General features: G+C 36.2%; 1 protein-coding gene across 1 annotated transcript in view; it reads left to right on the top strand.

Annotated features, from left to right (window-relative positions):
- Positions 1 to 21,359, top strand: part of SLC9C1 (solute carrier family 9 member C1) — a 73,833-nt gene that overhangs the window by 1,976 nt on the left and 50,498 nt on the right. Inside the window, exons 3-9 of the mRNA XM_034990875.1 lie at positions 2,971 to 3,075; positions 4,217 to 4,317; positions 6,933 to 7,061; positions 11,185 to 11,350; positions 14,162 to 14,290; positions 16,001 to 16,162; positions 21,166 to 21,265. Of these exons, the coding sequence (XP_034846766.1) occupies positions 2,971 to 3,075; positions 4,217 to 4,317; positions 6,933 to 7,061; positions 11,185 to 11,350; positions 14,162 to 14,290; positions 16,001 to 16,162; positions 21,166 to 21,265 (892 nt within the window). The remainder of the gene's footprint in view (positions 1 to 2,970; positions 3,076 to 4,216; positions 4,318 to 6,932; positions 7,062 to 11,184; positions 11,351 to 14,161; positions 14,291 to 16,000; positions 16,163 to 21,165; positions 21,266 to 21,359) is intronic.

The following is a 21,359-nucleotide window of genomic DNA, read 5'->3' on the forward strand; positions in this document are numbered from 1 at the left end:
CTATGTTGCAGAAAATACTTTTTCTTTTTTGGTCAAGCCTGTTTGCCTCAGGATGTTTAGTTTTGGAGTAACAGTGGGCAAGTTAATAGGTGACATTGACATTATTTTCCTAAATAGTTAGATGTTTAACTAAAAGCAAATATCATCAAACTATCACAGTGTTGTTCCCTAAAGGCACGGACCTCTCCTAGCGCAGGGCTTCTGAATAATGGCTGCTCATTAGAATCACTGGGAAGCTTTTAAAGTTCCCAATACCCAGGCTAGACCTCAAACCAATTTAATTAACCTCTGGGGGTGCCACCCATACATCTGTATTTTTTTTTAAGGTTCTATTTTTAAGTAATCTCTACACCCAACATGGGGCTCAAACTTACAACCCTGAGACCAAGAGTCCCATGCCCTACCGACTGAGCCAGCCAGCCACCCCCACCTCTGTATTTTTAAAAACTCTAAGTGATTCCAACATGGACCCAAGGTTGAGAATCTCTGTCTTAGAGGGATGGCCAAGCTCACTCTGCTCCATCACTTATATGGCTATCAGGATCCCCGGGTCTACCTTCAGCTCTTGACATGTTAAAGTAAAGTGAAGGAATTTAGAAATCCTTTGAGGAAAAACAAAAACCAGACAAACACAAAAAAAAACCCCTGCCATCAGGGAACTGGTCTGACACTCAAAGCTAGGTGTCACTCCGTGTCATCACCAGCCAGCCTGTTGCTCGTATGTAGTCCATATTATTCTCCTGTTGGACACAATCTCACAGAACATCAACATCAGATGAGGTCACTCGAAACCATAAAAGTGAAACAGAAAGTCACCAGGCAACCCATAGATACCAAACATCCCCTCTCTTGGCTAAAATGAGTGATTGCTGCTTCTTTACCCATGACAGCTTTATCCTTGTTCCAGGCTGCCCTCCCTGTAGATATGTTAAGATACCCAGCCACAGAATTATCCTTGCTTTCTGACAGCACCAATCTATAGTAAACCCTTGCTCTTCTGGACCTTCTCCAGAATCACCCAGCCAGAGCCCAGATCCACAATAATTTCAACATCCTGTTACTAACCTTGTCTAGAATTACCCAGCCAGAGCCCAGATCCACAATAATTTCAACATCCTGTTACTGAGACACCCCACAGTTCCCCAGGGTGAATGTTCTCCCTTACTGTGACAAACGATGAACCCAACTTCTCAACCTCAGATGTGTTTCTGGTGGTCTTTGCCTGAAGGGCGTTGATACTCTTTCTCACAAAACCTGACTCAAGAATAATAAAAAGAAACTGGATTTGAGACTAAAAATGGAGCAATTTTGCCTTTGAATTGGGTGACTCACAGTGGTTGTTGACTTTAGCTGCACATTAAAGTTGCTTGTGGAGCCCAGGCTGCAAGTCAGACTGATTTAAATAGAAATCTCTGGGGATAGGACCCAGGCACCAGTATCATTATGATACCATAGGTGATGCCAAATAAATATAATAAGCACAGAGAGAATAAGTGACACAGACTAGGGACCTATGGAAATCTGAGGCCAATAGCTGTGAAGGAAGCTGCCCAGAGTCTTTCACCCTGCAAGCTGCAACCCATCAGCCCTTTGCTTATGGGCAGTCTGACCACAGTCAGCACTTTTATATTGGTGCTAATATACTACAACCTTTATAAATGATGTTTACAAGGCTCTTTGATGCTAGTGATAGAACATCCAGTGGAAAGCAGCATAAAGTAAAATTATTTAAGGATGAGCCCAACCCTATAAATAAAACACACAAGAGCCATGAGATGGCATGACTGGTTGACTTTTTTTCCTGTTTTTTGGAATGTTTGTTTACATATTTATTTCAAAAGTGTTCAATAAACATGTATTCATTTAATTTTCTCTTTCAAAATATTATTTTTATACTCAGGAAAGGGCATATAATAAAATATAAATATTTGAAATTTAAAAATACATTAAAATTTGAAATTTAAAAAGACATTGTTGGATTATGAGAGGAAGTTTGGTAATGACCAATTGATTTAGCATGGCAGCCAGAGAAGATGCTAATAGTGGACACTGGAAAATGCTAAGTCACTATTAATGAGATTCAATTGGAAGAATCCCCTCCATGAATTTAGGACCCCAATATAAAACTCTCCTTAGCACGGGAAGCAGATGAGATTAGCGGACTGTAGCTATGACCTATTTCTTCAAACCAAGACACATCCCAGGACACATGAGATAGAACATATAACAACTCCCCTATTTTAAATCCTTTTGGTTTCAACATTTTTTTTACATTCTTGGTCACTATGTAGATATACAAAAGTTAGAGAAAACCTGGCTCCTCACTCCCAAATGAGATAAAAGAAAGCTATGATGGAATAGCACCATGGTCTATTAATTTCTGTCTGGAGAGAGCAACAAATGAGATCAGAACATTCTGACCCCATCCCATTTCCCACTTTGGAATAGCTGCCAGAAGATGCTTCCAGAGGCTCAGCTAAGTTGAGGGCAAACCTCTCAGTTGTCCATCCCCAGAACTAATTAACCTACACCAGTTTGTGGTCCCAGGAACTGGTTAGATGAAAACTCCCTTCAGACAGTTGGGTAGGTGCAGGGCGAATAACAGCTGAGAAGTGCTTGGTATAGTAAGTGAACACAGGGTGACACTGGCTAGCCTCCGTCACTCGGGGTTGTACCTTTTCTATCTCATTTAAAATGTAAGCGTCATAGAAGGCACAGGCTTCCCTAAATTTGGTGGGCCCTAAGATATCACTAGAAATAATTAAGGAGAAATATGAGCTTCTTCCTTCTTCTTCTTTTTTTTTTCTTTTTAAAGAAATGCGCTAGAAGGTCAGAAAGAAGGCAAATTTTACAATCCTTTGATCCTGTGAGAGTTTTGCTAAATTCTAAGAGTTGAATTCAGCTGGTCTGTGAGAAACAACAGAATGGATTTGAATTCCAGTCTGTCTAATTTCACTGTTCTTACCAAAGGATTTTCTAGCACATGGCTGGAATTTTTCAGAAGTACGTTTATGACTACTTCTGATGATCTCCCTGAAATCATTCTAATATTGTCCTTGATCTGCACAGTTGGAGGTAGGTGTAACTCTCTTTATTTGAGTTTATTCTATGGCTATATCTTGTAAATGTCACCATATAGAACTGAGGAAAGTAGCAGTAATAGAAAGTTAGAATTTTGTTCCTAAATTCATACTTTTAACCTAAGATTATCAACCAAATGAATCCAATGATAATCTGCCTCTGAAAAGAGACATGTAGAGACTGATTCATATTCTTCATCCTCTTTTGGATTCAAAGTAGTCACACTTTTTACCTGGTAGGTCATGGTTAGATTTAAGTGATGGGAAGAATTGAAGCAGATGAGCCAAAAATCAAGGGTTGGGGGATTTTGATTACTATCTGCGTGATCACAAACTATAGTTTCATTCATATATTAAAGCTACTTGTGTACCACTTTCTTCACTTGAACAAAGAATTTTCAAAATGAGTGGGGTCTTTTGAGTGGACCAGTTACTTTTTAACCACTTGGTTGGGTGTCCCCTAAGTTTTGTTCAAATAATAAATTATGCCTAACTCCTATGAGAAGAAAAGAATACTGTAGAAATCAAAAGAAAGCCCCCTTTTTTTTTTGCATTCTTTGATTAGAAATTATATTACAAAGAAGCAGAAAACATTAAGCTGAAGGAAATGCTGTGATACAGCTTATTGTACTTTGATAACAATTCATTACAGGTTTTCTAATGTGTAGTAGGTAAGCAGTAATGGGAAGCTAGTTTTTCTCATTGGGCAAATTCTTATACCTAGTTCCTCATTGTTATTTTGGGAATCAGCCAGGAGATTTCATTAAAGTTTCATTATTTATTAACCTCTTATTGCAAGACTGCTAAAGAAACTAATATCTGATTATAGCATATACCAAAAAATTGCTATAAATATTTTAGTAATAACCCAAGAGCCAATGACTTCTAGCAGTATTTACTAAAGATTCTAAGGAAATGAGATACTTCATAGAAGAGGTAAATACAGAATCTAGCAGATTAAGAATTATACTGATTCAGTGTGCTTAAGTATGAGAGAGGTTTTCAATTACAGGAATTAAGTAAGTGAAAAGTGAAACAGTATTTCATTGTCCTCAGTATTAAGAAAGCGTATCAAATTAAAGTTCCATAAATGTGATATTTCACTGCCTTTCAGTAAAGATGTTTTTTTTTTGCAGCATTTTTGAATCTACACTTAAAAGACTTTCCAATTCCTCTCCCTGTGATATTATTTTTAATTGGATGCAGTTTTGAAATATTAAGTTTTACATCTGAGCAGGTGTGTATAGTAAATATGAATATTTTGTACTATATCTCAAATTCATACAAATACAAAGATGGCTTAAGGAAACTTGCAAAAATACTTGCCAGTTCACTGCTCTGCCAGTCGATGGATGCTTGTGATATGGATGACATCAGATCAGATGTGTGAAAAAAGGAACCAGGGGTGACAGAGCTGAGATCCAGCTAAATGTAGTCAAAACAGAGCCTCCATCTGAAAGGAGGTAGGCAACTCAGAGAATGAGTTCATATACACCTACTGAGAGTGTGAGCAGCTAATGAGAATTTAAGCAGAATTCAAAAGCTAGACAAGAATTGGTTTGTTTTTTCTTTAAAGATTTTATTTATTCATTTGTCAGAGAGAGAGAGAATGAGCACAAGCAAGGGGGAGTGGGGAGCAGCAGGCAGAGGGAGAAGCAGGCTCCCCACTGAGCAAGGAGCCTGATGCGGAACTTGATCCCAGGACCCTGGGATCATGACCTGAGCTGAAGGCAGATGCTTAACTGACTGGACTTGGTTAATAATATAGAAGCCCAGAGACCCTAAGCTGCTGGTATAGGACTCTAGTAGCAAGAGAATTCTGACATTGAACCAATCTATTGCCTCAGTTAGGAATGTTTTACAGGGTTTCCATTAGAATAGAGGCTAAACTTTAAGTGTGTGTGACTTATAAGATCTCAAGAAACAGAAGTTGAACCTCTTACCTGGAGCTGGACGTGAGGAGAAGGCAAACTACAGATGTAGTCCAGGCAGCTACAGTGTTATAAATAGTTGAGAACAACTGGAGTCAGGTAGAGGCGTACATCTTACTGTAAGGGATGTAGAATGTATCATTGACACATTAGATAGTTCTCTAGCCCCGGGGTTGGCAGCAAATTTTTCCATAAAAGGCCATATAGTAAATATTTTAAGTTATACAGGCCACGTGAGCTTTGTCACAATTACTCAACTCTGCCATTATCGTTCAGAAGCGACCACAGGCAATATGTAAGTGAGCTGGCATGGCTGTGTTCTAGTAAGACTTTATTTCCAAAAACAGGCCTTGAGTCAGATGTGGCCTTGGGCCATAGTTCACCAACACCTACTCTAGTCAATCAGAGTGTGAATGAGAACATGTATGAAAACGATTGGCTTTCCCAAACAAATGTAACCAGGGCTATTAACGAACATCATGGAAGACATGTATCCATATAAGACCCAGATTATTACTTCATTTGTCATCAATAGGTTTTGTAACTGTACAGTTTTGACTTATATGCAATTTTAAGTACATCTATAAACTTAATTTTTCTATTTGTCAATAACCTTTTAAAAGAAGAGAACAGAGGTCAAGAACTGTGAAGGGTCTAAGATTTACTCTATTTGCAAGTAATAAGTTAGCCTGCCACAGTTTCATGGTCTTGGCAAAAGACATGGGACTCCTAGGCCCAAGAAAAGGACTTTAGTGCTCACAGCGATAGCAGAAGCCGGAGTATCAGCATCTTCTTGTGCCTGTTCCATGAGCCCCAATACCCACAGGGAGAAGCAAAGAGGGCCCAGTGAAACCTGCATACACAATGGATTGCATTACAGGAGAAGAAACCTGAGTTTTAGAGAACTTGAATATTTTGTGATGGGCAGTAAGCTCGCCTGATCTTTTGCCCTGGAAGGAGACACTGTCCTTGTTACAGTATAGTACACCAGCTCTTTGCTCTAAAGGGGGGCACTTGGCTCTGTCTTCCAAAGCTGTTAGCCATACAAATATTTTTGAAAGATAGTCTGGAAGAAAAGCAATCAACGCCTCCACTCATAAGATGTAGAGAAACACAAGAGACTCATGGAGACTCATCCCCCCAAAGCAAAGATACCACCTAACACAGCGGGCAATCAGTGTTTCCTTAATGAACAGAATGTTGAGTGGATGTTCATAACAGGATTTACAAATATCAACTAAATATTTTGTGATAAACACCATTAATTAGTTATCTCATTCACAGCATTAACTTCCCAGTTTCTATTCCTGCTATTCTTCCACACCCATCTTCTGTGTAAACCATGGTTAATTATTTGTAGTTTCTGAAACTTGATATGATTGTTTACTTCTTTGTGGATGTTGTGCATGATAATCTATCTACCTGAAACCTGTCTTCCTCTTTTATGCCGGAAAATCTTCTCCATATTCTCTTGTACCCATATCAATGTACTTTCTATACCCGTTGTTTAAAAAATAAAATGGGCATGGAGATATGCATTAACTTCCACTGTAACTGGTAACAATCTGATGGAAAATTATGAAAATCTGGGGCTCCCGGGTGGCGCAGTCAGTTAAGCATCCAACTCTTGGTTTCGGCTCAGGTCATGATCTCAGGGTGGTGAGATCGAGCCCCACACGGGCTCTGTGCTCAGCGGGGAGTCTGCTTAAGATTCTCTCTCCCTCTCCTCCCCCAAAATAAATAAATAAATCTTAAAAAAAAAGGAAAGAAAATGATGAAAATCAATAGAGTTAAGATTGGGACACCTATTACATTGTGATATATCTTTCTCTCTTTCGCTAGAGATAGGAGTGCCTGGCATGCAATCGATGCTAATAGAAGGATGGATAAATGAAAAAATGACATATTTTTATATTATTAGGTCCAAATATATGCAGATGCCATACAATGGATGAGTCCAAAAGTATTTTTTTATCTATTTACACCAATAATTATCTTTAATGTTGCATTTGACATGGATGTTTACATGCTGCAGAAACTATTTTGGCAGGTAAGAAGTTCTCTTTGTGATAATATCATTCACTCATGAACTACTATATGTTATCTATGTCCAGATTTTTTAAAACTTTGCTTTAAATTAGAAAACAAAGAAGACAAAGAAAAAATATAAGGTGCAGGAGAAAAAAATTCAGCCTTATATTTTATTTTTTAAAGATTTTATTTATTTATTTAACAGAGAGAGAGATAGCGAGAGCATGAACACAAGCAGGGGGAGTAGGAGAGGGAGAAGCAGGCTTCCCGTGGAGCAGGGAGCCCAATGCGGGGCTCGATCCCAAGACCCTCGGATCATGACCTGAGCTGAAGTCAGACACTTAACGACTGATCCACCCAGGTGCCCCCAGCTTTATATTTTAGTGAATAAGCCATATCTTAACAATCGCCCAGCGTATTGAAGGCTCAGGAAAAAAAAAAAAAACTTACGGAGAAAAAAAGTAATTCTAAAAATCTGACTGGCAGAGCTTAATGCCAGTTATAATTTTAACTCTGAGATGCTATTAGAGAGCTATTATGAAATAGATTTGATCCAGTTGTTTGATTATTTTGCATAAAAGCCGTGTTTTAAATACCCACCTTCTAAAACTTCCCATATGCACATGAACAAAAACGGAGAATATTCACAAAAACGGCTATAATTCTAATTCACCAACTATTACGATTTTTTTTCTCATTGTGTGCTATTTGAACCCCATCAAGGAAAGACCTCAAGGAAAAAATACTCCAAATCTTAAGCAAGGTATACATTTCTTTCAAAGTAATTAAAATAGCTTTATAAATATAAGGTCATTACCTAAACTACATTAGAAACAAAACTATTAAAATAATTTACTTATTTTGAGTCCAGGCAAATGGGAGTTCAGACAAGTGACCAAAGAAAGAAAGAAAGAAAGAAAGAAAGAAAGAAAGAAAGAAAGAAAGAAAGAAAGAAAGAAAGAAATTGAACAGAATAGAGATATAAAAGCCTGGTGATGGGTATTAAAGAGGGCATGTTCTGCATGGAGCACTGGGTGTTATACGCAAATAATGGATCATGGAACACTACATCAAAAACTAATGATGTAATGTATGGTGATTAACATAACATAATAAACAAAAACAAAAACAAAAAGTACTTCGGGCTGGTTTGGGTGATCTCTGCTGAGCCGTCTCTTGCATTTCTGTACAACTGTGGGGTCAGCTGAGGTGGGATGAGCTGGATGGCCCCACGCACGTGTCTGTTGGTTGTTACTGTTAGCGTTGGCTGTAGGCAATGGGTGTCACTACCATGATCTAGAAGTTTATTCCAGACTTCTTCCCATGACGGCTGCAGAGTCTCAGACATCAACAGAAGAGGGCAAGCTCCAATTTGCCAATGCATTTTAGGCCTGTACCTTCATCGTGTTTGCTCTTGCTTCTTTCAGCCAAAGCGAAGAATGACATGATAACCAAGTCAGTACTGGAGATAACTTTCCAGTGGTGTGAATTCAGAGAACAGAATTACCGCAGCAACTTTTACAAACAATATGCTTTGTGACTTATTAGGGTGTTGACAACTCTTGGTGGGAGAATAAGGATTTGGGCCTCCTGACCCTCAGTCTTCTTGTCTCAGAGCCTCATCCTAATTTTTCCTTTGAACAGGAGTTAGTAATACAACTCTCCAGACCATCAAAACCTTGCAGTGAGAACCCAGCCATCCTAGAGGTAAATTATGTAGGAGGCGTTGATTTTCTCCCACTGTCCTGATGTTGTCACCAAGGTTTATCCACCAAAGACTCCCTCTCAGGAGCTCCGGGGCTCAACAGGGCCATATAAACACTCCATCATTGTTCTGTCACTTCTAAGATTCAGCAAGAGATGTATTAAGTCACTTAATCAAGTGACTTAACCAAATCCCTTAGCACTAGCACCCCAGCCTCCTGAATTAGAGTCCAGTGTTTATTCCCCAATTCATCATGCATGACTGTCCCCGTACAAATGAAGAACAAAGTAATCAGAAGGAAGATAGCTTTTAATATTTTAGTTCTTCTGAATTCTTTTTTTTTTTTTTTTTTTAACCATCTTTGGTTTTGCCTCTGTAGGTCCTATGGCAATGCCTCATTGCCTAGCAGGTGATAAATAAACATGTAATAAACGAAGGATTGAGAGCCTGTGTTTTTTCATTAGAAAATGCATGACTTTCCTGATGTAGCAAAAACTGAGACAGGAAACTGGGGGTGTCATTTGATTTTACTTCTCTGGAGAATCGTCTTAAACGGAATTGATTGGTACACTGTTGGTGGCTGTGTTTGTTGGTAAACCTTTCTGGAGGGCAGTTTGGCAATCTCTGGGGAAAACCCTAAAATGATGCATGTCTTTAATATTACTTATTGAAATTCTAAAGATATAATTAAGGATGTATAATAAGATTTAGTCACAAGACTCCTATATGCGCGTATACATATATATGGCTGTTTTTTTTTGTTTTGGGGTTTTTTTTTTTTTAAAGATTTTATTTATTTATTTGACAGAGAGAAACACAGTGAGAGCAGGAACACAAGCAGGGGGAGTAGGAGAGGGAGAAGCAGGCTTCCCGCGGAGCAGGGAGCCCGATATGGGACTCTATCCCAGGACCCTGGGACCATGACCTGAGCCGAAGGCAGACGCTTAACGACCGAGCCACCCAGGCGCCCTATATGGCTGTTTTTATTTAATATTGGTAGTAAGAGGCATTTGTCAACATCTTTATGAAATTTTTATATAATTTTTCATTTTCATTTTTATTTTATTTTTAAATTGAGGTATAATTGGCATACAACATTATATTAGTTTCGGGTGTATATACAACATAATGATTCAGTACTTATATATATTTTGAAATGACCACCAAAATAAGTCTAATTAACATCCATCACCACATAGTTACAAATTTTTTCTTATAACTTTTAATACCTACTCTCTTAGCAACTTTTAAATATACAGTACAGTATTATTAACTATAGTCAGCATGCTATACATTGCATCCCCACGATTTATTTAGAACTGGAAGTTTGTACCCTTTGACCTTCTTCACCTCTCTAGGTCCTATCGAATGCCTCATTGCCTAGCAAATGGTGAATAAACATGTAATAATGTTTCACCCCTTTCACCAAACTCCTGCACCGCCCCCAACTTCTGACAATCGCCAATCTATTCTCTGTGTCTATGAGCTCAGCTTTTTTTAAGAGTCCACATACAAGTGAGATCATACCGTATTTCTCTTTTTCTATCTGACTTATTTCACGCAGCGTAATGCCTTCAGGTTTCATCCATGTTGTCACAAATGGCAAGATTTCCTTCTCTTTTACGGTTGAATAATATTCTATTATATATAATACATATTCTTTATCAACTCCATCTATTGATGGACACTTAGGTTGCTTCCATGTCTTATTATTGTATATAGCTATTGTAAATAATGTAAATTTACATTACTGTATTGTAAATAATGCTGCAATAAACATGGGGATGCATTTCTGAATTCTTATAGGTAGCTTCAGGCACATCACATTTTCTAAGCCCATTTGGGAGTGAAATCTTGCTACATAGCTGCCACTGGTGTAATAAGAGGAAGCAGAAGGCAATGGTGGGAAAGCAGAAGGCCAGGTTCCAGGTCTAGAATAACAGAAATTTTCTTCCCATCTTTTCTAAAGTGCTCTGCCATTTCTTTACATTCTTTGTATTATCTTATTTTCTCCTTCTTTCCCTCTTGGGTCACTTCTTTCTAACTTGTGTTCTTTCTTTCTATGTTAATAGCCTATGTTTCAGTCCAATGCATAGTTAAATGTGTATATATACGCGTGTGTATATATGGTGTGTGTGCATACACCTTTACACATACATATCTATATTCAACAGCCTTATCAAGAAAATTAAAAGTTCCCTTTTAATTACAATATGGTATTTCCTACAACTGGTATGTCCTAGGTCCTAAGTATCTCGTTACAATATTTGTCTCTTATTTCCAGAGTTGCAGGCACATATTTGTTAAAGAAGGTAACTTAAAATTTCCTTTTGATGGAATTAATGTGATTCTGTATCTCCAATAATCCTGATAATCTGCTTTTTAAAATAGGATACAAAGGCAATCTGATTTTTCTATCCATAAAATTTCTTTGCAGGTACTTTTAATTTCAATTCCTGGCTTTTTGATGAATTATATATTAATTCTTTGGTATCTGGCATCTGTGAATAAATTATTTTTGAAAACCACTCCATGGTTATTATTTTCAACTATCCTTGTGAGTTCAGATCCCATGCTGACGGCAGCTGCTATAAGAGACCTTGGTAGGTATATTTTTTTCTATATTTAAAATATCATGTTCTGTACTTAATATATCTAGTTTTAAGATCTTTTGTTCACTGTAGGTTTTCACTATGTGAAATAGGGTTCTGGGACATTGGGGATTGAGCATGGAGATTCGGGATAGTGGTGCTTAGAACAAAATGAAATGCCAGTAATGGGCTTACTTAACATATATATGTTTCATCCAATTGTGAAATAAAATGGGATTATGTGTAATCCTTGACTTTATACATGCTTCTACTTTGAGCCAACAGTTCCAGGAGCGAACAATTTGCAAATACATTGTGGTGACATTTCCATTGCCCAATACCCCTTTTCCTTTGACAATACTGTCATTAGGATAATGCCATTTGTAAAAAAAATAAAATAAAAATAAATTAAAAAATAAAAAATTTAAGAAAATGCCTTTGGAGTCATCATCACCATTAGGACCAAAAACTTGAAAAGTCAAAAACAATAAAGTCACTAGTCATACAGTGTTTTCAGTGTGTACTATTTTAGGAGAAATAAATCTATATTTAAAAATAAAATACCAAGTCAACACAACCCCCCCCCAAACACACAAATCTAAGAGCCTCATTCAAAAAAAAATGATAACCTAATTTGTTTTCCTCCAGTCACTTTTTAGTAACAAGAATTACAACATTTGTTCTGAAATAGAATTTTAATATGGCATGTGTGCATGTGCACACACAAACACACACGCACTTTCCATTTTATAGTCAGTACAGGGGAAAAAGTTACTTGAGGCAAGTAGAAACAGAATAGAGGAGACACATCAATGTACCTCTCTGAATAAAGGAAAGCCAACTCTTCAAAACAAAGAGATTAAGATTGTGAGGTAAGACTTTAGAAGAAGGAAGTGCCAACATCTGTCACCCAACCCTGCCTCTGTGGGGACTCTGTCAGTGCCAGCCCCCTTTCTACTCAAAAGATTTGGCAAAGTTCTATGTTACCTGAGAGCATTACATTCTTAACTTTATAATCTTGTAATCTAGTTAGTATTCCACTGATTTCCTGGCCTGTCATTGTTGAATTTAATAATTTAAATAATTTCACTGTGCCTCGGCATGGAGTCAGCTTGAGTTTCCTTTCTCTCTCTTCCTCTGCCCCTTTCCCTGCCCCCACATGCACGTGCTCTTGCTCTCTCTCAAATAAATAAATAAATCTTTTTTAAAAAGATAAATAATTTCTTTGGGTTAACTTGCAAAATTATGCTCATACATTTTAGTCATCTTGCCATGACTTTTGGAATTTTGATTTCCTCCTCATTTTGCCTATTTAAAAAAAAAAAAAGAAAACTAAAGTATTTTTCTCTTGGTAACATTTTTGCCTGAGTTTTCAAAGCAAGATTTTTATATTTGTTTTATTTTACTTTAACACACACATAAAGTCTGCCCAGGCTTATGAGTACATGAGTATATTCACATTGTCTTGAGCTTTTGATGGTCTGTTGACTCCTCGTATGCCCCCATGTCAGTTGTTTATTTTCAAATATTTACATTTGTTATAGTTCATTTTCCAAATTGGAATAGTTATACAACAGGACCAGTTAGGTTTTTCTCAGTAAGGAACAACTCTGAGTTCCAACAACTGAGTAAGAAAAAACACAGTGGCTGAAAAACAACAGTTATTATTTCTCATGAATCTGGCAGTTATGATGGTATGGTTGAGCTCTGCTGATCTTGGCTGGGCTCACTAATGAATCTACAGTAAGTGAGAGGGTCATCTGGGGGCTCAGTGATCTAGGATGGCCTCTACTGGGAAGATCCATCTTTCTTCCACACATTTCTCACAATCTTCCAGTAGTGCAGCCAGGGAACACTATCATGATGGTGGCAGAGATGCAAGAGACAAGAAGCAACAATCTTTCTTAAGCCTCTACTTGCATCATGTCTCATGACAAAACGGGCTGGATCTCTTAGGTGAGAGGAATTGCAGTTTTACAGCAAAGGGCATGGTGCATAAAGAGGTGAAGAATTGGACCATCAAGGCACTTGAGCTTCCACAGGAATAGAATGCCTTGACTTCTCTTCTCTTACAACAGCATACTTACTGTGTTAGATTGTGATCATAAAGTGGTTGGGTGATGTAATAACATTTCCTTCCTATGGCCATCTAGAAAATCATTACAATGCTCAAAGTTATACTTTTGCCACTATAAGCATATTTAATAGAGAAAAATGACAATTGATAGATATCTAAACTATCATCATAAATGGAGGGAAATTAGGATGGGAGTACATAATGTCCAGGTGCTCTCCATTTCACAGAGCTTGATTTCTAAAATCTTTGAAAGGAATGTATAGGAAAGTCAAACAATTTCTAATCATAGAGAGTTATCTTGACAATTGCCCCAGTACTTTGCTTAGGTACCATGTTATAAAGCTTGGCTTATTTATTTCCTTTATCCCTCCATCATTGTTTTTTGTCTTGCCTTAAATACATGATATTGGCTAAATCACCAAATTTAAAAAAATAGTGAATTTCATGTTTTCATCTGGGCTTTAAAACAATGAATGACAGCTGTAGCTGATCATCCTTCTTACATAAACCATGGTCAACCCCAATTAATTTCATTCCTAATTATGGAAGTCTAGACTTAACTTGCAGTTGATACATAATTAATTTTCTTTGAAGGGAGTTTTCAAACATGACTAAAGTTTATTTAAGTACATGGGCAAAGTATGTGATATAAATCTATAGCTAAGAATATACTCCTACTTGATAATAAAATTTTACTCTTTAGTAGTGATTTTCCCACCTTAAACAAAATATTTTCTCTTCCACAGGTCTTTCTAGAAGCCTCATCAATTTAATTAATGGAGAAAGTCTGATGACCTCTATAATGTCTTTGATTTTATTCACTGGTATTGAGGATATTAATGTCAGCCTGCAAAAAAAGGTGAACCATTCTTTAGGTAAGGACTTATTCTTTTTCTAAATTTCTTAAAACCAGAATCCTATATTTTCTAAAAACTGAAATGGATTTTATAATATTTTATCATAAGTTATGCTTATGATATTATGTCACTCAGAGAGCTTTCACCATAGAACTTCCTGCAGATAGGGCCTTCTTGAAGATGATGAAGGTGAGCAACAAAGAGATGTCTATATTCAGAAGCTTCTTAAAAACTCAAGGACCACTGTCTCAGAAAACTGAAAAATACAAAGAGCTATAGTCATGCATGCTGATTGGACAGATCCATGCCCAGCCTCCAGCCTGGTCCAGTATTCTACTAGGCTCCATTTAAGATAGTAAAGATTGCCCACATAATTTCAGGGAACCTTATCAGAGTTGGTATCTATGATCTAATCAAGAGAACTTTCTTGATATTCATTGGCAAGCAAAAAAAAAAAGGGAGGGGTGGGTACTGATATGGAAATTCATTCATTCATTTATACAACAATTATTTATTGATATGTACTATGTGATAGTTCCTATTCTAGGCCTCATGCTTCAACCATGAACATAATAGTCCTTGCTTTCACAGAGCTTGCTTCATAATTTTGATAAAATTAATGGAACAGAATTTTGTGTTTAAGTTTCGGAGGAGTAAAAACTATAAATAATCATTCTATGTAAATAATAACAGTAACAACTACAATAATAAAAACTCTGCTGAAGGATGAAGAGAACTGTGAACTTATTTCCTCAGCCACGAGAGATTTCTCTGAATTTTTAATAGATTTGAAAGAAAAATTTCCTTTAAGAAAAAAAGATGCTTAATAAGATTTACTGATATTTCATTTATATCAATTGACATAATAGTGAATCAATAATTTTCATAATAATTATTTTTAAAACTCATGTAATTATTTAAATAATGTTGCTCCATCTTTGAAGTTAGCACATATTTCATAAAGGGGAAACCTAAGAAGAGTTACTGCACTCAGAGGTTTGTCCTTTCCAACTTGCATGTTAAGAGTTTAAAAACACTGTAAGAAATAATGGATTTGTTTTTTCTTGGCCTAATAATTCCATTCAGTAAACATTTTACTGATTAGAAATTACTTTTTTTCCTTAAAAAGAAAGCAGCTTTCAAATGGGTCTTCTAACTCCAGTTCCCTACCTCCTTCTGAAATCAGAGTCTACCTCTGCTCTGTTTCAGTTGCGGAAGGTGCTAGACTCCCCAGATTACCATTATGGCTTAACTCCATGCCTAGAGCAGGTGTGACCTAGAGAAACCAATCAGTTAGTTTGGCAAGCCAAAACAATGCAGGAGATTCACTCCGCTGGGACCCAGAGGCATTCCTTTTTCTGTATTTCCTATATGTACCTTGATAGATATAAAATATAAGTTCCAAGAGTTTGGGGACTTTCTACTTCTTACTCAACTGCATCTCCAAAATTTATTGCATTGTATGGCACTGAATACATGTGTATTTCTTAATGGGCACTGAAAAAAGCTCTTAAACCAAACTGACTAAATTTTGCAAACTTCGATATGGCTTTCAGCATTTGAATAGAAACTGTTTCAATTTAGGAATAAGAAAATACCATACATACAAATGGCGATGAGCTATTTTTAAAGATAAGGACAAAAAGAAAAGTTGACCCAGAGTATCACTTAAAATTAAGATCAAGTAAGTTCTATTAACTATTTTCTGTTTACTCCCCTTTCTTGCAGCCTTGGACATCCTGCTTGAAATTTGGTCTTATTTTCTAGCCAGTTTCTTGTTTGGAATTCTAAGTTCAAAACTGATTCAACTGTGGATGTCTACTGTTTTTGGAGATGATGTCAATCACATAAGCCTCAGCTTTTCAATTCTGTACCTCATCTTTTTAATTTGTAAGTCTGGGGCTTATGCCTAAAACTAAGTGACAGAAAAATGCAAAACAGAGATTTGGGAAAATGCATACCAGGCAAAGTTTGTAAACAAAAAAAACCCAAAAAAACAAAAAATTCAACTTGTCTAGGAGGAATATTTTTGTTAAAATAACCTATCAAAGAGATGAAAATATTATATCTATACAACAGAAATCAATGTCTCAAGATATATAAAGCAAATACCATTACAAAAGCCAAAAGAATTTGACAAAATCATAATTACAATGAGACACTTTAGCATGCCTTTCCCAGATAATTTCATAACCAGTCGGACAAAAAAATGATGGCTATAAACAGATATAAATAAAAACTTAAATGCTTGGTTAACAGGATATGAAGTTTTATCTCCTCAAAGAGAATGCATATCTTTACACATACTTGTAGACCATTTACAGAAATGAACTAGACTTGAAGAGCATTTTAATAAAATCTGAAACACTGTTCAATCACAATGCATTCACAACTTACTAATTACAAAAGGAGGGCCTTTAAAAATAATCATTCTAATAGCCTGAAATTAAATATACTTTTCTTGATAAATTTTAGCTCAAAAAGGAAATCAAAATAGAAGTTACAGATTAAGACTAAATATTAGAAAATCTATCAATGTTAATCCATTTGCCACCACTTCTTCCTCACAGAAGAATGGCAGATATTAATAATTCACCATATTATTGTTCTCTAGTGCAGCCTCAGAATGTCATTCAAGACAGCCCTGTAAATGACTTGGAGTTAGCATGTGCAGTAAATGATACCTAGTTACCTAGTTACAAACTTACACTATGCCCTTCCATTTACATTTAAGAGCAAGCCAGTGTTGCCTTTTCTCATATCCATGATTTCTCTGGAAGCTTTAGCTAAGGCAATAAGAAAAAGAAAGAAGGAAAGAAGAAAGAAAGAAAGAAGAAAGAAAGAAAGAAAGAAAGAAAGAAAGAAAGAAAGAAAGAAAGAAAGAAAAGAAAGAAAGAAAGAAAGAAAGAAAGAAAGAAAAGAAAGAAAGAAAGAAAGAAAAGAAAGAGAGGGAAAGAAAGAAAGAAGAAGAAAGAAAGAAAGAAAGAAAAAGAAAGAAAGAAAGAAAGAAAGAGGGAAAGAAAGAAAGAAGAAAGAAAGAAAGAAAGAAAGAAAGAAAGAGAGAGAAAGAAAGAAAGAAAGAGGGAAAGAAAGAAAGAGAGGGAAAGAAAGAAAGAAGAAAGAAAGAAAGAAAGAAAGAAAGAAAGAAAGAAAGAAAGAAAGAAAGAAAGAAAGGAAGGAAGGAAGGAAGAAAGGAAGAAAAAGGAAGGAAGGAAAAGAAAAGAGAGGAAGGAAGACATTTATCCATAATTTTGAAAGAGAAAATTATATTAGTGACAACATTTTAGATTACATAGAAAACCCAAAAACATTAACTAATAAACTAAGCCCAAAAGGCTTTTTAATAGCTTGATATAAGATAAATACAGAAAAAAATAGTGTTCTTATAAGCCAGCAGTAGCTAGTTAGAAAATATAATGAAAATTTGATTCTCTTTACATTGACAAAACATTACAAAATATAAAGGAATAAACTGAGCAAGAAGTTTGAGCCTAATATGGAGAACTATTTAAGTTTACTAAGAAATATAAAATTTGAATAAATCAAGACAGAAAAATTCTTTTTAGAAATGCTAGAGTAACAAGATTCGTTATTTTCATGTCTGAGGAAGGAAAGGCCGAATGTAGGATCTTGAGGCTTCCTAACTAATCAGTAATGTCAGTTAAAGTCAAGTGAGTTTACAGAATCAAGTTAATTAATTAATAGACAGCAAGAGAACGGTCAGTACAGATACATTCATTGCATACTACTTTAATTGTGGATACCTAAATTTCTACAAAAAATATATCCTAGCAAATATAATTCCCTCTAACATTATTTAGTAAGTGAACATAGCCTCAAGATTAAGGGTTATACCCCCCAAAATAATTTTAAACTTTTAGAGTTAAAATGTCTCTATAAACATTTTATTTTATTTTTTTTTAAAGATTTTATTTATTTATTTGACAGAGGGAGACACAGCGAGAGCAGGAACACAAGCAGGGGGAGTGGGAGAGGGAGAAGCAGGCTTCCCGCTGAGCAGGGAGCCCAATGTGGGGCTCGATCCCAGGACCCTGGGATCAGGACCTGAGCCGAAGGCAGACACTTAACTGACTGAGCCACCCAGGTGCCCCTCTATAAACATTTTAGAAAGAAAACTTCTAAAGCAGAATTTCATGAGAATGAAGTACGGAGTAAATATAAATCTAATGTAAAAAGACTTTCACTCTGACCTGACTTAATGTTTATATTATTAGTATCTTCAAGATATTCACCACAAATATTTTCCAAGTTTCACTACTACCTAATAAATGACTATGACTAGTCCAGGACTTGGATCTCCTCAAAGTGCCTATGTCCACACTTCCCTCTTATTTTATAATTCAAAACTAACTAAACAAAGTGTTAGTTTCTGGCTTAGGTACCATTTCTGGCCAGGATTAAAATGAAGAATATAAAACTTGTAATTTTCCATCTCTGGAAGGGAAGACTCAGTAATGTGATAAGGATACTAACTTTACAAAATTAAAATGTATCACAATCTGAATCAAACAATGATAGCAATTGGGGAGGTTGAAATTTTACCGACCAATTTAAAATATCATCTGGAAATACTGATGGTGAAAACAGACAAGATAACTTTAAGAAAAATCAAGAACTTTCTCTCCTAGGTAGGTATTAAACATTTAACAAGCCACCAGTAATTAAAACACAACTGTTGCAATAAAGTAATGTAAAGTAAGCCAAAAAATGGAGGGGCAAAGAACTGATCCAAATATGCCTGACAATTGATAAATACAGCAATATGATAAAAAGTGGCATGTCCACAATATTCTTTTACTATTAAAACAAAATTTTTTAATTTTTATTTATTAACTAGAACAATGTCTGCTAAACAATAAGTGAAAAAAACAGTTTATTACAGAACACTTTTACTGTATAATCTCATTATAGCTTTTTTTAAATGTGTGACTTTGTGTGCATGCATGTCGTGTATATATGCCATGATGAGTATTCACTGGGTACTCCACTCCTCTTAAAGATCTTGATCCAATTATCTTAAATTCCCAATTCTATAGCCTACAAGCACCCAAGGATTTCATGATTCCTGAAAATTTCTGGAGTTTAGTTTCTCATGATCTCTGCTACTTCCTTTTTTATTTTTTTAAGATTTTATTTATTTATTTGACAGAGAGAGACACAGTGAGAGAGGGAACACAAGCAGGGGGAGTGGGAGAGGGAGAAGCAGGCTTCCCGCCAAGCAGGGAGCCTGATGCAGGACTCGATCCCAGGACCCTGAGATCACGACCCACGCCGAAGGCAGACGCTTAACGACTGAGCCACCCAAGCACCCCATGCTACTTCCGTTTAAATATAGAGAAGTTTTGGTTCTTAGTAAATTTTACTGAAGATGGGGACAAGGGAGCTCACAAGGGAAGTTACATTATGTAATTCATGGCTCTATGAGATCTGATATCTCCCTTTAATTCCTCACTTTTCCATGTTTCCTGCTTAATTCTTATCACTTGTGTCCAGTATAGAAATTCAGCAGGTATCCTTTAATGCTTAATGCTGCCCTTTGGGTCTCATTCTCTATTCTCAACTAACTTATCAACTTATTTCTTCTAAACAAATACAGTCCTCTCCATTTTAGAAATTCTAATACAAATTTTCTTTAAAATTATAATTATCTTCCTTGACTTACAATGGGGTTATATCTCAATACACTATTGTAAGTTGAAAATATAAGTCAAAAATGCATTTAGTACACCTCACCTACCAAACATCATAGCTTAGCCCAGTCTACTTTAAACATGCTTAGAATACTTACATTGGCCGACAGTTAGGAAAATCATCTCACACAAAGCCTATTTTATGATAAAGAGTTGGATATCTCATGTAATTTATTGAGTGCTGTACTGAATGTGAGAAACAGAGTGGTTGTGTTGGTGCAGAATGGTTGTAAGCATATCGGTTGTTCACCCTCATGATGGCCTGGCTGACCAGGAGGTGCAGCTCACTGTCACTGCCCAGCATCACGAGAGGCTCTTAACACAAATTGCTAGCCTTAGAAAAGATCAATACTCAAAATTCTAAGTACTGTTTCTACTGGATGCACACTGCTTTTGCCCGACTGTAACGCTGAAAAATTGCAAGTCGAAACTTCTTAAGTTAGGGATGGTCTGTACTTGAAGTCTTGGTAGTTGAATTATGGGTCCTCTTTTAAAAAAAAAAAAAATATATATATATATATATATAATCTTTATACTGTACCGTATTATTTGAATTTTTTACAGTGGTAATATACTACTTTCATAAGCAAGGGGGGATATAACTCTAATACTACTACTTTTAAGAATATTCCAGTTTTTTATGCTTTTCAGTCCCGCACAGTGAATGTACCAAAACAATATTAAGCTGGAGAAGTATAGCCATATGAGGTTTCTGCTGGATCGACTCCCTTAGTCCTGCCACAAATCAAACCATTTCTCTCTCCCATTGTCTCCTAAGAAGAAAGCATATGAAGTGGGCTAGTCCACAAAGAACTCACTGGCTCACTTCCATTTCATTCCTCCATAGCCCCTCTGAAAAAATTAGACCTATAGAGGGTGCTCAAGCCGCAGTGGGGCACATGAAGAGTTTTGTGAGCTTCATATTGTTGGCAATGATCTGAAGCCAAAGCAGTGCAAGGGTGTTCAGTATAGATTTGACAACACAGGTGGATGTGAATCTGAGGAGAAAGAAGGACAAGGTGGTGGTAATAATCTGCAAAATAATCCAGTTGAAACCAAGTAGGGTATCCTCTCTGTAAAGTTACTATACTATCGAGATATCTGATATTTTCATCTCGGGCAAAATTTGTGCCACTGTTGATGTTAAATTAATACTTTATATTTAATTCTTTTAAAAAATAGGTGAGCTAGTTGGAATGTCTGGAATATTTACCCTGGCCATTATGGGACTTTTTTTAAATTCTACAAGTTTTAAACCAGGAGTTGAAGCACTTCTTCTCGAGTGAGTAGCTAGCATATTTTTCACTCTGTTTCATGTATTAGAAGCTATAATATTGTAATAGCAACTGTATCCACATATACATTGGTCAAAGTAA

The sequence above is a fragment of the Mirounga leonina genome, unplaced genomic scaffold (genome assembly GCF_011800145.1).
Source record: "Mirounga leonina isolate KUSES-001 unplaced genomic scaffold, KU_Mleo_1.0 Mir_115, whole genome shotgun sequence".
Taxonomy (NCBI): domain Eukaryota; kingdom Metazoa; phylum Chordata; class Mammalia; order Carnivora; family Phocidae; genus Mirounga; species Mirounga leonina.